Genomic DNA, 16074 nt, shown 5'->3' with positions numbered 1-16074 from the left:
AATGACAAATATCAGTAACTCCTTGAATGACCAAAACCACCCACACCATCTCTTGTGAATGTGGGCATCATATTCTTAAATTTATTCCCTGATTTCCGGGGCAACAGCATCTTTAGAGGATCATGAAAAGAAAAAAATGGGTTCATTGTCAAGTTGTGGCTGAGTTAGCTCTATCATTTTTTGTCCAGTCTCTGCATGATGGGAAAATGTGTGCTTGTCTCATGTCTTGGCTAGCGTAGTATGTGAGGCTGGATCATTTCAGATCTCCACCTTGAAATTGTCATGAGCAGTTTATAGTCCAAAGTCAATATTTAAGTGGTGTTTGTCAGTTTAGTGGTGTTATCACAGTCCTGGTGAAATTGTACTTGTGGGGCGGGATCCTCCTTTTGGAGACTTCAAAGGTCACTGTTAATCATGGTCATGGTTCACTGCAGAAAACTGATAGAGATTGACACCCACAATCATATAAAGATGACAGTTGAAGGCTTTTTCTTGAATTAGGTAGTATTCTATATGACCATTAATATCATGACAAATGTTTTAAAAATGTAAATATATTAGTCTTATAAATTTTGAGATAATGTTTATACCTGAAAGAAAAACTATAAATGGGCAAAATAAAAACAAAGAATTATGAGATTAATGCCAATATATTAGTCCCTTAATTTTTGTTTTTCTTCTGTGCCATATCAGGTGGATTTTCTGACATGAGACAGATATTTTAGTTATTATTTTAACAAGCATGCTTGGACTTAGAGAAGGAGAGAAACACATTCCAACTCCAAAGCTAGCTTTAAATTTTAATTTGACTGGGACTACAAAAAGACCATTTTCATTATATGTCCATAGAGAAGAGCAGAAACAAATATCTGGGAGGATTTATGAAATTTCATCCTGTTGGATATGTGATATATTAGTAGACCAATATACTCTTTTTCTTGGGATATTTTATCTGGTTGATTTGTTCTTTTTTTCAGATGTCTCATTCTTTGAATGGTCATCAGATTCCTTAGCTGGATGTCTTCGTTCTTCTGAAAAGACAAAAACAAAACTCTTTCCCTTTTGGGGAAGGTTCCCTTATGGCAAGTTGTATCTGAATAATTAAAATTTTGTTAATTTTGTAGGTTAGTTTAGATTGAATGGCCATGATGTTATATGAACTATCATCTCTTCAAATTAAGATGTCTCCCTTGTTCAAATCCAATCTTTATCAGTTTTGATGGTATCAATAGTTTTTCTTCTTCTGTGGAACCAAAAGCAAAACCCCTTTGCCAATGTACATAGTCTTGGATTCAATTCTGAATTTAGCACATCTTTAAACTATACAAGCTGATTTGTTTCTGTAGTTTTTTTCTTTTATCCAGTATCTCTCCACACTGGTCATTCCTTTCTCCTTAGCTTCCAAAGAATTCAAAGTTAATAAAATATAGGCAATCTATTTGGGGGGGTTATTATTACCCCTTTCTGTTTACTTATGATTTGATCTTTCTAGGCCTGCTTGCCCTGAAGAATTGCGTCGTATACCTTCATTGTACTTTATAGTATAATAAGCAAAACCAGTTTCAATTTCTTAGAGTCATATGCTTGTGCATTGTCTGTCTTAATTTGTACAGGTGTATCCATAATAGCCATAACTTCTAGCAAATGTGTAATTACAGAATCAGCCTTTTTCAAACTCAAAGCAGTTGCTCATTGAAAACCTGAATAGGTACCAATAATGTGCTATACAGATTTTAATTTTCCAAATTCTATAAAATCTGTCAGATTTTATTCCTTTGAGTACCCTTTGGCTTACTTCCTACAAGTAGTAGAGTTTGGTTGTATAAAGAACAAGTAAGACCTTTTCATATAATTTCCTTGGCTTGCTGCCAAGTGATGGAAAAAAATTTTTCAACCATTGCTATTGACATGATGTTTTTATGAAATCTGGAGGCCTCAAATCAATGATTGATCATTTTCTTCATTGCCTTTTGCTAGAGGGCCTGTCAGACCTATATGGGATCAGATGTAATATATAATGATTCCTATGCCTGATTGCAAAGAGGGGCACTAGCCAGGGTGCCCTGTAGGATTAGGGGGACTTTTTAGGGACAGGATGTTGCTTTGGTTGAGAACACAAGGCAGGGCGGTGTGGCCATGGCCCTGTGGACCATCACCACCTGTTTATACATATATATGACACCTATTCCTGATTATTTTTTGTAACTGGATAAATAATAAACTCAATTCTGTATAATTATGTATGAATTCAGTAGTTTCAATAGGAAAGTCAAGTTTCTGCATATTGCAAATCAGTAATTATATTAATTATTTCTTTAAAATTCATTACTACCATAGGAATAGCATATAATTCTGACTTTTGGACATAACACAAAGGACTTTGAACCACATTACTTAAATTTTTTGATTCATAACCTGTCTTTCCTAATCAATTTGCATTGGTATAGAATGTAGGGGCTCCAGTTATTTGTCAAGGATGCAGTTCATTCTCTTTAGAAATTGAGTTCTCTTGCTCTGGGGATAATTTTTGTTACAATTTCCAAGAAACATTGCTGCAAGATCCTCCCCAAGTCTCACCTCCTACTCATAATTTGTCAATTTCATCATTAGTAAATATACTAGAATTTCTGCAGGGTCTATTATTTCTAATCAATGAAGTCTCATTTTTCCTTTTAGAATCAACTCTAAGCCCTTTTCTACATAAGTTTTTTTTTTAACTTTTTACTCTCTTTGATGTAGAAAATTCATTCTAAGATAGTGTCTTCCCTCTGTATTAATATTTCCCTGGAAGAATGGATACAGGGCTAAATAACTAGAATGCAATCAATCGCTGGATTCAAATGATATACATGTGCATCCTGTAGTTTCTTTTCCACAAAAACCATTCCTTCTCAGCTTCAGCTGATAATTCTCTTGGTCTAGTTAAGACCTTGTCACAGTCTAAGGTTCTGAAAAAATTACTCAGTTTATCAGGATTATGTCTCCTAACAATCTTTGAAAGTCATTAAAAGTCTGCAATTGATGTCTCCTAATTTCACCTTTTGGGGTCTAAATTTTTATAGACCTAATTTATATCTTAAATAATTATAGAATATCATATTTGCATTTTAAAGGAACAATTTGTAGTCCCCAACAAGGCAATATTTTTTTTTTTTACTTCTTCAATCCTTCTGTCTAAATTATCAACATTTGAATCAGCTAGTAAAATGTCAGACATGTAATGGTAAACTATAAATTGAGGAAATTGCTTACTTATTATTTCAAACTGCTGTCATAAATACAATTGGCACAGGGTGGGGCTATTTGACATTCCATATGGGAGAACCTTCCATTGTTATATGTTAAGAAGATGAGAATTATTATAAGTAGGAACCATGAATTCTAAATTTTCTGTCTTTATAGTGTAAAGTTATAGGAAAAAACAATCTTTTAAATTAATTTTTATTAATTTTTTTTTACATTGTAATCACAGTTCCCCCTTACTCCTCTTTCTGCCTCCACCCCACTTCCCTCCCTACCCCACCTCCCATCTGCTCCTTGGACAGTCTACTAAGTCTGTCCTATCATCTCCTTGAGTCAGGACTAAGGCATATCTCTACCCCTCACATCCCCGTGCCTAGGCTGAGCAAGGTGTCGCTTCATATAGTAAGTCAGTTTGTGCATTAAAGTTATAACTTGGACCCACTGTCAGTGGCCTCATATATTGTCTCAGCCACACCATTGCCACCTATATTAAGAGAGTCTTATGCGGGTTTCCCTTTTGTCAGACCACAGTCAGTTATCTCTCAATAGCTTGAGTCAGTTGGTTCTGTGGGTTTCCCCTTTATGGTCTTGACTCCTTTGTTTATATTAACATTCCTCCCTAGCTTCAATTGTACTCCAGGATCTTGGACAAATGATTAGTTGTGTATTTGTGCATCTGCTTACATCTATTTCTGGAAGAGGGTTCTAGCTTCTCTGGGGTTGTGGATTGTAGGCTATGTATCTTTTGCTTTATGTCTGGTATCAATTATGAGTACATACTATATTTATCTTTCTGGTTATGGGTTACCTCACTCAGGATGGATTTTTCTAGTTCTGTCCATTTGCCTGCCAATTTTAGGATGTCATTGTTTCGTACGGCTGAGTAGTACTCCATTGTGTAAATATACCACATTTTCTTTATCCATTCTTCAGCTGAGGGCCATCTAGATTGTTTCCAGTATCTGGCTATTACAAATAATGTTGCTATGAAAATAGTTGAGCAAATGTCCTTGTGGTGTGAATGTGCCTCCTTTGGATTTATACCCAGCAGTTGTATTGCAGGGTCTTGAGGTAGGTTTATCCCTATTTTTTGAGAAATCACCATACTGATTTTCACCACAGCTGTACAAGTTTGCACTGTTACAAGCAATGGAGTAGTGTTCCCCTTTCTCCACATCTTCTCTGTCATAAGCTGTCATTTGTATTTTTGATCTTAGCCATTCTGTTAAATATAAGATGAACTCTCATAATGGTTTTAATTTACATTTACCTGATGACTAAGGATGTTGAACATTTTCTTAAGTGTCTTTCTATCACTTGAGATTGTTCTGTTGAGAATTCTCTATTTAAATCTGTGATGGGGGTTGTTTTTCTGGATATATTTTTCTCCTATTGGTTAATGAATAAAAAACTGTTTGGCCAATGAGACAGAAAGATAGGTGAGTCTAGGAAACAAGGAGAATTTTGGGAAAGATAGTCAGAGTGAGTCTGCCACACAGAGTCACCATGCTGCTGAGGGATTAACAACATGCTGGGACATTACCAGGTAAGCCACAGCCTCATGGCAATACATAGATTGATACAAATGGGTTAATAATTAAGAAAGAGCTAGCCAATAAGAAGCCCTAGCCATTGGCCAACAGATTTATAATTAAAATAGCATCTATATGTTTATTTGGGGCCAAAGGTCATTAGGACCAAGCTGGACAAAGAAAATCCAACAACAGATGTGTACCCCATTTTTCAATTGGGTTACTTTATATTTTGATGTCAAATTTTTGAGTGCTTTGTAAATTTTGGAGATCAGCCTTCTATCGGATGTGGGGTTTGTGAAAATCCTTTTCCATTCTGTAGGAAGCTGTTTTGTCATGTTTTATTTAGAAAGTGGTCTCCTGTTCCTATGCCTTCAAATGTATTTCCCATTTTCTCTTCTAAGAAGTTCAGTTTGGAGGGATTTATGTTGAGGTCTTTGATCCATTTTGACTTGAGTTTTGTGCATGGTAATAGATATGGATCTATTTGTATTCTTCTACATATTGACAGCCACTTATACCAGTACCAATTGTTGAATATGTTTTCTTTTTTCCATTTTATATTTTTAGCTTCTTTGTTAAAACTTAGGTGTTTATAGGTGTGTGGGTTTAGATTATGTCTTGAATTCAGTTCCATTGGTTTGCCTGTTAGTTTTTATGCCAATACTAAGTTGTTCTTATTACTATAGTTCTATAATAGAGCTTGAAATCAGGGATGGTGATGCTGCCAGATGATCCTTCATTTTACAGGATTCTTTTTTAGCTATCCTGGGCTTTGTTTGTTAGTTTGTTTTTGTTTTTCATGCTTTGGTTATTTTGGTTGTGCTGGGAATCAAACCTAGGGTCTTAAGCACTCTAAGCAAACCCCACTATTAAGTCACATTCCCATCCTAGATTATATGTATATATATTTGCTGTTTGGCTTTTAAGTGAGCAATGACATTAAATTAAAGAGTTCCATTTGCTCATTTGAAAACATAGCTGGAGATATGATGGGCATAGTCACAGGTGGGTTTTCAGAATGTGAGTCTTGCTCTATTCATATTCCTCCAGCCCCAGTACATAGTTCTTTTTTAATTTTTTATAATTGTAATTAGAACAATTTTAAATTAGAAACAGTATTCTTTTACATGTCAATCCCAGTTCTCTCATCCTCCCCTCCTCCCCTGAACCCCACTGACACCCTATCCCAAACCCTTTCTGCTCCAGAGGGAGGGTGAGGACTTCCTGGGGGAGCTACAAAGTGTGTCATATCATTTGGAGCAGGGCATAGACCTTCCTTCATGTGTCTAGGCTGAGAGAGTATCCCTTTGTGTGGAATGTGCTCCCAATGTCAATTCTTTGCCTTCATTGGATTTGGTGTTAAGCAGCTTTCAGGAATAATGTTACATTGATAAGATTACCAATATTCCCCATAATCTATTTATCATAATAGAAGTTGCATACCTATTGTTCATTCTAGAATGAACAGACTGTTGCTTAAATGTCATTCAGTATTCTTAACCAGATACTGTTAGATAGAGAAAGTGTCTACTACATGCTGTCTTTCTAAGCTTGGGGAATTCTATTCTCTGTTGAAGAGTGGGTAAGTCATGCATTAATTTCCAAACACCAGATTCTAAGACAGATTCTTTCCATGAAAAGGGATAATTAATTCCTGGGAGAGAGAGCACAATAACAAGATCATTGAAATTCATGGGAACTTCTTTAAATTCCCTTGCAATGTGAAATACAAATGTTGTATTATTTCACATCACACATCCATTGCAAGATTCACCATGAGTAGACTGGGTCTTTGGAGGCTTTTCTGAGACCTTACCAGCCCCTGAATTTAAGAATGAAGGACCAGAATCAGAAATCAAAGATCGATTATTTCTACATATTGTACTGAAAGAATCCAATCTAGATCAAAGCCCCATATTGTCAGTGAAACATATTTATCTTTTAGGAAATGGGGGTGGATTTTTCTATGGAGACACTGTTTGATACATGTTGTTTGGATATCTGCAAATGTGTGGAGATTTCATCCTGAATGTTTATTCTGCTAGGTATCTTTTGAACACTCAGGAGCTAACACTGAGAGCTACATCTGCTAATGTGTTTTTGTTGCTTTTTCTTGTCTATGTAATTACATATAACATGGAATTTGTACTTAGATCAAAAGATCTTTAGGCTTAGATCAAAATACTTTCAACACTGCTGATGATTAATTGATATTGTGAAGTTTTTTACACGGGAGTTTGATTTTTCCAAGGTTTAGCAAATAAAGACAGAGTATTCATCCACACCTAACTTTTCATGGTATTTGGTAAGTATTCTGCATTTACTTAATGTCAGACAATGAGAGACTCATGTATAAATTGGTGGATCAGATGCACCTGTCATTGTTTTACCCTGAGATACCTCTTTTAGCAACTAAGGCTATTCATGATATTGAGCTCAGTTTAGCTTGACCACACAATGAAAATCTTAAATATAAATTTTAGTTAGTATTATAAGTACAAAACACAGATAATTAATATTGGAGTTGTGTGTAATGGGTTATACAAGTCTCTTTAGTTTCATTAAAAGTATTAAAAAGGATTTCTCATCAGTTATTGGAAAGTTAAATGATTTTCCATATTACTACCCAAGTTATCAATTATATTTTTTTGGTAACTGTATTCATACTTTAAAAAATATATTGTATTCTTGTATATATGCTTCCCATTTTAGCCAATTCTCATAGTAAATTTTGTATTACCATTCTTATTCTCATTGTATAGGCAGATGATAAAGCAGGTGTTTGATGTGACAGGAAATGAACCCAAGGTGGAAGAGAAAGAACCAGAACTCAAATTTGCTTCCTGCAATTCATGAATTGATGTACTTGGTTACTGTTGTAGCACATTCGCACAGTTTTCCCTAGAGGTTTCTAACCTCTACTATGTATGGATATATGGGAAGGGTGATCTAAAGTTGGGCTAAGATGTAAGAGTCCTTCCAAGACTAGAGCAACATCATTGTCTTAATGGCAAAATTATCAAATATATCATTGTGTATCAGCCTATGACCTGGCTATCTATAAATGTGCAACAAATGAAATTATTTCTGAAATGCTATACTAGTAAGTACAAAATTAAGTCATATGTAAGATAATTTTGAACCAATGCCTGTTTAACACAATAATATGATTATACGGTTCAATGATTTGAAGTGTATAATACTGTAAAGTTTTGAGATAAAAATAAGTAGAAGAAGCAAAGTCATGTAATTAACATTGCCAGTTTTTCTGCTTTTCTGAGAAATATAATTTCTCTGTTATTTACATAGAAGGAAAGGTGAAACTCTTATAAAAATGATGACAGCCATCTCTCTGGTTTGTATGAAGAACTGAACCAGCAAGAGTTTTAAAGAACACTTAGTTGACAGCCTGTATTTAGTGATCTCACTTATGTTCTTGTTCTTGTATTTGGATAGTAGAAATTTTCTCTAACATGATAAAGAAAAACAACATTGCAGACCATTTAAAGTACTAAAAGCTGTCCTGTGTGCAAAAGACTTGGTGATCATTGCATAAACACAGTCTTGTTGTAGACTATTTTAGAATTATCACTTAGAAGTAAGTATTATGGATTTTTTTTACAATAACTGTTGAAAACATTAAAAGTGCAGCTTCTAAAATTTCTGCTCAGGTTTCAAAAAAAGGAAGTACAAATAAGTGAGTCAACTGAAATCTGAGGGAAAAAGGAATCAACTCCCAGACAGTAGCTCCTCTGCATGTTCTTTATTCTTCTTCTGTTTCTTTCTCTCTCGTTGTTCTTCTGTTGTGCTTTTTCTCTGTTTCTGTCTCTCTGTTTCTTTGTCTCTCTAATTCTTTTCTTTTTCCAGTTCTTGGATATATATATATATATATATATATATATATATATATATATATATTTGTAGCAGTAATTCTTTTTATAATAAAATGTGAGGCTTGAGTTTCTCAGGGTAAGCAAGGTATATGACATTACACACAGAGCAATAAAACTGCTAGGAGAAACTTTTAGCTTCATTTTCTTAGGGATGTAGGTCAAAAAGAGTGCCTAAGTTTAATTTGCACAATAATCAAACCTGGCGCCTTCCAGTGCTCTAGACTCCATGGTAGCACAGGCCTTCAGGAAAGTTTAGTTTTCCCTGAGGATAAGCAAATGGGCTGATTACCTTTGTCTTTATCTTCTCAAGATAAAGGAGGGAGCAATAAATCTTTGAGCTAAAATCTTGAGTTAATACAACAAGAAGTTTGAGAATCATTTAGTGCAGGGTTAGTTTAGGTTGTTGGTTTCTCTATCTGCCAGTGAGATAAAGCCAAGGGCCTGCTTATTTTTTCTATCCATCTAGGCAGGTATGAATTAACCAATTTGGATGTGTAGTAACTCTATGTCCTTGGATATCTGGGAATATCTTAGATGGCATGCATTTGCCTGGGCCCTAAACATTGACCAAATGCCCATCAATAAAGGTAATTGCAGGAAGGCAGATCTCTGCAATTGCAATGAAGAGAGGGAACAGGGACCTGATAGTGGGAAACAGGCCTCAGGCATAGCTAAGGAAGATAATCAGTAAACTAGGACCTGTATAATGGAGAACAGGTATTTACGCATCATAGCTAGGGAGTATAATCAGTAAAACTCCAATTGCATGGGAGTAATTTGTTCCCAGTAAATGATCTTATGGTGCTATACTGTGGGAAGTAAGTGACAAGTTTTCTGTTTTTCTTTTGTTCCCTCCACCCCCCTGCCGAGACAGGGTTTCTCTGTGTAGCTTTGGAGCCTATCCTGGCACTCACTCTGGAGACCAGGCTGACCTCGAACTCACAGAGATCTGTCTGCCTCTGCCTCCCAAATACTGGGATTAAAGGCGTGCACCACCAACGACCAGCAAGTCACAAGTTTTTTACAGAAAGGAATAAGCTATAGAAAGAATCTACAGCAAGTCACAGCTTATTCATCCATGACATTATAATGCCAGGTAAATCTTTGTAGTGGTTTCATCTATCAGAAGAATCCTTAATTCTTCTAAGTTATTCATCATGGAAAAACTATATAATTACTGTGATCTTGTGGCTTGTAACAAGTAACATATGCATACTTTCACTATATCTTCAGTACCATCTCCACTAAACTTTTTGTACAAATTTCTGTTCTGATTTGTTGCATTTTATTGTCTATGTGATTACATATAACACATGGAATTTGGATTTAGATCAAAGCATTTTCACAAGGAGATTTTAAAATGCTACTATTAATATTCTATTAATGTGACTCCTCTTACTATTAGCTTCCCTAGGTACTACTAACTGATGAATAACAGTGTGTTTCAGGCATGGTCAAGGCTCAGTTTATGATGTGACTGTGCAAGGGACTTTCTTACTCAAATTCACTAATAACTGATTTAAGTTTTATGGCTGTACATTTCCTATAAGTAAACTGCAAAAAAATTACCATTACTTTAATGGGTACTGCATTCAAGTACTACATGTCCCACTATCCTTGGTGGGTTTAACTGCTTCTCGGAATTTAATCTGAACTATGGCTACGGAATGAGTCATTCCAAACATTCAATACACTTAAGATTGTCTAGTATATTTATATACATTTTTCTTATCCATAAATTTTCCAGCTAACTTCATTTGGGAAGCAACTCTATAGTCATAAGTAGTGATAAGTATCTAGACCTCCTTCTGAAATATTAAAAGAAAATCTGATTACATTTCACTAATTAGCAGAATATAATCACTAATTTTTAGAATACCAGAAAATAAATAAACATGAGATGTATCTATTTTCCTTCAGGAAATATGAATAACTGTCTCATGCACTAGATGGAATACAGGAATAATGTGACTGAATTTGTTCTCCTGGGACTCACACAGAACCCAGACATGAAGAAAACTGTATTTGCTGTGTTTATGGTCATCTACATTGTCTCTGTGTTTGGAAATTTACTCATTCTGATCACCATTACTAACAGCCAACTCTTGGGTTCCCCTATGTATTATTTTCTGGCCTATCTCTCCTTCATTGATACCTGCTACTCCTCTGTCAGTACTCCTAAGCTGATTTTTGATTCACTCCATGAAAGGAAGTGCATTCAATTCAATGGATGCATGATCCAAGTCTTTGGTGAACATTTCTTTGGAGGTGCTGAGGTCATCTTGCTTACTGTCATGGCTTATGACCGCTATGTTGCCATCTGCAAACCCCTGCACTATGCAGCCATCATGAACAGACGACTCTGTAACCTACTTGTGGGAGTGTCATGGACTGGAGGCTTTCTTCATGGAGGTATACAGATTCTTTTCATTATTGGTCTACCGTTTTGTGGCCCTAATGTCATAGATCATTTTATGTGTGATCTGAATCCTTTGCTTGATCTAGCCTGTGTTGATACCCACATTCTAGGGCTCTTTGTTGCTGCCAACAGTGGCTTCATCTGTCTATTAATCTTTCTCCTTTTGCTCATCTCCTACATGGTCATCCTTTACTCACTAAGAACCCACAGTGCAGAAGGAAGGCGCAAAGCCCTTTCTACCTGTGTTTCTCACATTATAGTGGTGGTCTTACTTTTTGTACCCTGCATATTTGTGTACATGAGACCTGCAGGTACATTACCCATTGACAAATCAGTTGCTATTTTTTATGCTGTGATAACACCCATGCTAAACCCACTAATCTATACCTTGAGAAATAATCAGATGAAAAATGCCATTAAGAGACTGTTTAGTAGAAAAATTCAGTCACTGGACAAATAAACCAACAATCATGCAACTTCAGATGAACTGGAGAAAGAATGCAATGCATAGATTGGATTATCTAAATATGGAAAACTTACATATTGAAGAAACAAATAACTGCTAAATGTATTTATACTGAGATAAGCAGAAAAGGGTGCCCCTAGTGGGAATAGCTTAACTTAGATTGCTTCATTACCAAAATAGACACATTACACAAAACCACATAAATATGCACACACACATACCCTGGATCTGATTTAATAAAGTACCAATAGACTATAATTTCTTTATTCTAGAAAATATCTGATCTAATAAATTAACTTAATAGATTGTTTCAAATCAAAATATTTTACTTCTAATTTCAGTGTTATTTGTTTTGTAGCTACATTATGCCTTTGGCATTTAGTTCTTGACCAGTGATTCTTTGTCATCCCATAATTTTATTAGTAATTTAGCATAGATATTTTCCCATTCAGTGACTTTCTTTTTCCATGTTGGAGTCTGACTGAAGAGAATAATGATTAGAGAACTCTTCAGGGCATCAGTCTTCTCATTCATAATTTGTTTACAATTTTTATCAAAATTATTTTCTAGTCTCTTCCATGTGTAGGTGTAGGATTTAAATGACAAATTATGCCAACATTCCAATTTCCTTGACAATATAAACCTTTTTCATTTATTCTATTTTTAAATTTTAAGTTTCATTCATTGTTATTATTGTGTTTGTAAATGTAAACACATCATTGGACACACATTTAGTGCTACTTTAGTAGAAACCAGGGCACAGTTCTGTGATGTCAGTTCTGTCCTTCCACCTTTGTGTGGGTTCCAAAGATCAAACACCAAATACCAGGTTTGCCAAGCAAGCTCCTTTATACACAAAGCTATCTTGTCCATCCATAAACTTTTTAATTTTTCAAAAATAAAATATAATTACATCATTTTCCCTTCATTCCTATCCTTTCTCATACATTTCTCACCCAGGCCTCTCATTTGCTTCCCTGTTCTTTAAATGGTTTTTATATTCATGTGTATAGAATTATCTATATGTTTTAATTCACTGTGGACACATTTTTGGTCATGTTGCTAACACATACTTTGACCGAGCTGTGCACCAATGCCTGAGGTGCTACACTTAAGGATATATTTTAACCTACTGTGTATGTATCAATAAAGTTAACATGATAAAACTTGCTGTTGTTTCTCCATCATCACGCATGTTTCTGGACTTTAGTCTAATCATATAAGCCTTTGTTGTGTACTATACAAACTCATGATCACATTTTGAAGTAGACTTAAATCTAGATTGATCTAGAAGCTAAACTGGGTGGTGGGAGAGATCCCTAAGGAGAATATGCAATGTCTTGAAGCAGCATGCTCTCTCAGAAGGACATAATAGTTTCTCCAGACAAGGTAGAATAAATCCTTCTGACCATAGACTTCCAGTTTCAATGGAAAAATAGTTCTGTTGTATATGAAGATACATTCATTGACTCTTACAAATATTCACCACTTCTATTGTATTATCTTAAACCCATTGAAAAATATAAACCAGAACTTACTGTTTGATTCTTTCTAATCATCCCTGCATAGCAAGTTCCCTATTTCTACTTGAGAATTCATTAAACTGAACTGTTTATTTCAAGAAAGTAATGAGAAAGAATCAATTTAGCAAATTGGGAAGAAAAGATATGATCCCACCTGATGTGTGGCCTCAGCCTAGAACCTTTTGGAGCACCAACAGTGTTCTTAGAGATCAAATAAGAGGGCTTTCAGCAGCATTGAGGTATTTTGATATTTTATGGATGACCATTGTTCACTATCAATCTCTTTAGTGGTTTTGTTTATTTGTCTTTGTCTTTTAAAGATAAGGCTCCCAGTACACAGACATAGATAGAGCTGGTGAGACCAAGCCTTGACTGATATAATTTCAAAATTAAAGAGACCTGTACTATTTTGTCTCCACATAACATATGCTAAACTTTTTAAAATGTTAGAAGAAAAAATTTGGAATATCACCAACTTAAAGAAAGACAAGTGTTTGAGAAGATGAACATTTTAATTCTGAATTACAGATTTGGCAATGTATGCATGTAAAGAATATAAATGGTATATGATATATACTGAAATTTCTTACTTAGATATCAATTAATAAAAACAAAACAAAATATACTAAAAAGTTGAATGTCTGTTGTTCAAAAGAAGCTATCACTGTGCAAGCTTAAATAATAACACATTCATTGGCAACCACAGTCATGAAAACCACAGCTCAATATTGAGATGCTTAATGTCAGCTGAAAGGAATTCATTTCTATTATAAATAACAAATACTGGCAAGAACTTTTAGAAAGTAAAGCTTTTCACTGCTGTTTGTGAATGTATATTGGTGAAGAATACAAAACATCATATGGGTGTCACAAAGACTTCTACTTGATTCACTGAGTATATCTTCAAATTTTTATGAAAAAGTCCTGGGAATCAGAATAAAAAATTCATTAGTGTTCTTAATGCCATAAAATATTATCCACACTAAACTATGTATGGGAGAAAATATTATGCCCACAGACAGATGTCTAGATGAAGAATATGTCATGTATTTGTATAATGAAATATTATTAAACCTTGAAAAATACATCAATTTTTACAATACACAACACACACACATCCTGATATCCTGTTAGTATTATCTTAAGAAATGTAAGATATGAAAAACATATCATTGTCAAACTCAGGGTTTTATTAACTTTCTAACTTATGAGACCTGTTTTGCTAGAAATTTTTCTACTATTTTAGATGTTGAGTGTATAAAATAAAATACCCAATAGTAAGATAAATTTATTCTTTTTTCATTTTTTTTATTTGAATTAGAAACAAGATTTTTTTACATGTCACTCCCAGTTCCCTCTCCCTCTCCTCTTCCCCTACCACCCCCCCCCAACTAAAACCCTATCATATATACTTTCTGCTCCCCAGGGAGGATGAGGCCTTCCATAGGGTGTCATCAGAGTCTATCGTATCATTTGGGATAGGGCCTAGGCCCACCCCTGTGTGTCTTGTCTCAGGGAGTATCCCTGAATATGTGTTGGGCTCCCAAAGTCCACACCTATGCTAGGGATAAGTACTGAACTACTACAGGAGGTCATGTAGATTTCCGAGGTTTCCTCACTGAAACCCACGCTCATGGTGTCTGGATCAGTCCCATGCTGGAATCCTAGGTATCATTCTGGGGACCAAGAGCTCCCCATTTGTTCAGGTCAGCTGTTTCTGTGGGTTTCACCAGCCTGGTCTGGACCCCTTTGCTCATCACTCATCCTTCCCCACAACTGAATTCCAGTTCAGTTCAGGCATTAGTTGTGGGTGTCCGCTAATACTTCCACCAGCTGCTGCATGAAGGCTATAGGATGGCATATGAATTAGGCATCAATTTCATTATCAGGTGAGGTGATTTAAGGTAGCCTCTCCTCTGTTGCTTAGATTGTTAGCTGGTGTCATCTTTGTAGATCTCCAGACCTTCCCCTAGTGCCTGATTTCTCTGTAAACCTAAAATGTCTCCCTCTATTATGATATCTCCTTTCTGGTTTCCTTCTATTCTTCCCCCTACTCTAACTTTCTGCTCCCTCATGTCCTTCTCACCCCTCCTCTTCTCCCCTTCTCATTCTCCTAGCTCCCTGCCCCCTCCTCCCTTGCTCCCAATTTGCTCAGGAGACTTGTCCCTTTCCCATTCTCCAGGGAATCATGTACGTCTCTGTTAGGGTCTTGCTTGTATATTAGCTTCTCTGGCAGTGTGTATTGTAGGCTGGTAATCCTTTACTCTATGTTTAAAATCCACATATGAGTGAGTACATACCATGTTTGTCTTTTTGTGATTGGGTTGCCTCACTCAGAATGGTTTCTTCTAGTTCCATCCATTTTATTGCAATTTTCAAGATTCCTATGTTTATTTCTCCTGAGTAGTAATCCATTGTGTAAATGTACTGCATTTTGTCTATCTATTCTTCAGTTGAGGGGCATCTAGGCTGCTTCCAGTTTCTGGCTATTACAAATAGTGCTACTATGAACATCGTTGAACAGATGCCCTTGTTTTATGAATGTGCTTCTTTTGGGTATATGCCTAAGAGTGGAATTGCTGGATCTTGTGGTAGACTGATTCCCATTTACCTGAGGTGTCACCATACTGATTTCCAAGTGGCTGTACAAGTTGGCACTCCCACCAGTAGTGGAGAAGTGTTCCCCTTTCTCCACATCCTCTGCATCATAAACTATCATTGGTTTTTTTGATTTTAGCCATTTTAACAGGAGTAAGATGGTATCTCAGAGTTGTTTTGATTTGCATTTCACTGATGGATAAAGGATGTTGAACAATTTCTTGTCTGCCATTCAGCCATTTTAGATTCCTCTATTGATAATTATCTATTTAGTTCTGTACCCAACTTTTTAATTGGATTGTTTGGTGTTTTGGAGACTTGCTTCTTGAGTTCTTTGTATATTTTGGATATCAGCCCTCTGTCAGATGTGGGGTTGGTGAATATCTTTCCCAGTCTG

At 35.6% G+C, this 16074-nt stretch overlaps 1 protein-coding gene across 1 annotated transcript; it reads left to right on the top strand.

The window, feature by feature from the left end:
• Positions 1-10620: 10620 nt before the first annotated feature.
• Positions 10621-11550, top strand: LOC100772401 (olfactory receptor 4C46). Its single transcript, XM_027421108.1, has one exon. It carries the CDS (start codon positions 10621-10623, stop codon positions 11548-11550), a length of 930 nt encoding a protein of 309 aa, XP_027276909.1.
• Positions 11551-16074: the final 4524 nt, after the last annotated feature.

This window comes from Cricetulus griseus, chromosome 6 (genome assembly GCF_003668045.3).
Source record: "Cricetulus griseus strain 17A/GY chromosome 6, alternate assembly CriGri-PICRH-1.0, whole genome shotgun sequence".
NCBI classification, from domain to species: domain Eukaryota; kingdom Metazoa; phylum Chordata; class Mammalia; order Rodentia; family Cricetidae; genus Cricetulus; species Cricetulus griseus.
Note: the sequence above shows the minus strand (reverse complement) of the source record. Positions and strands in the feature narration are given on the sequence as shown.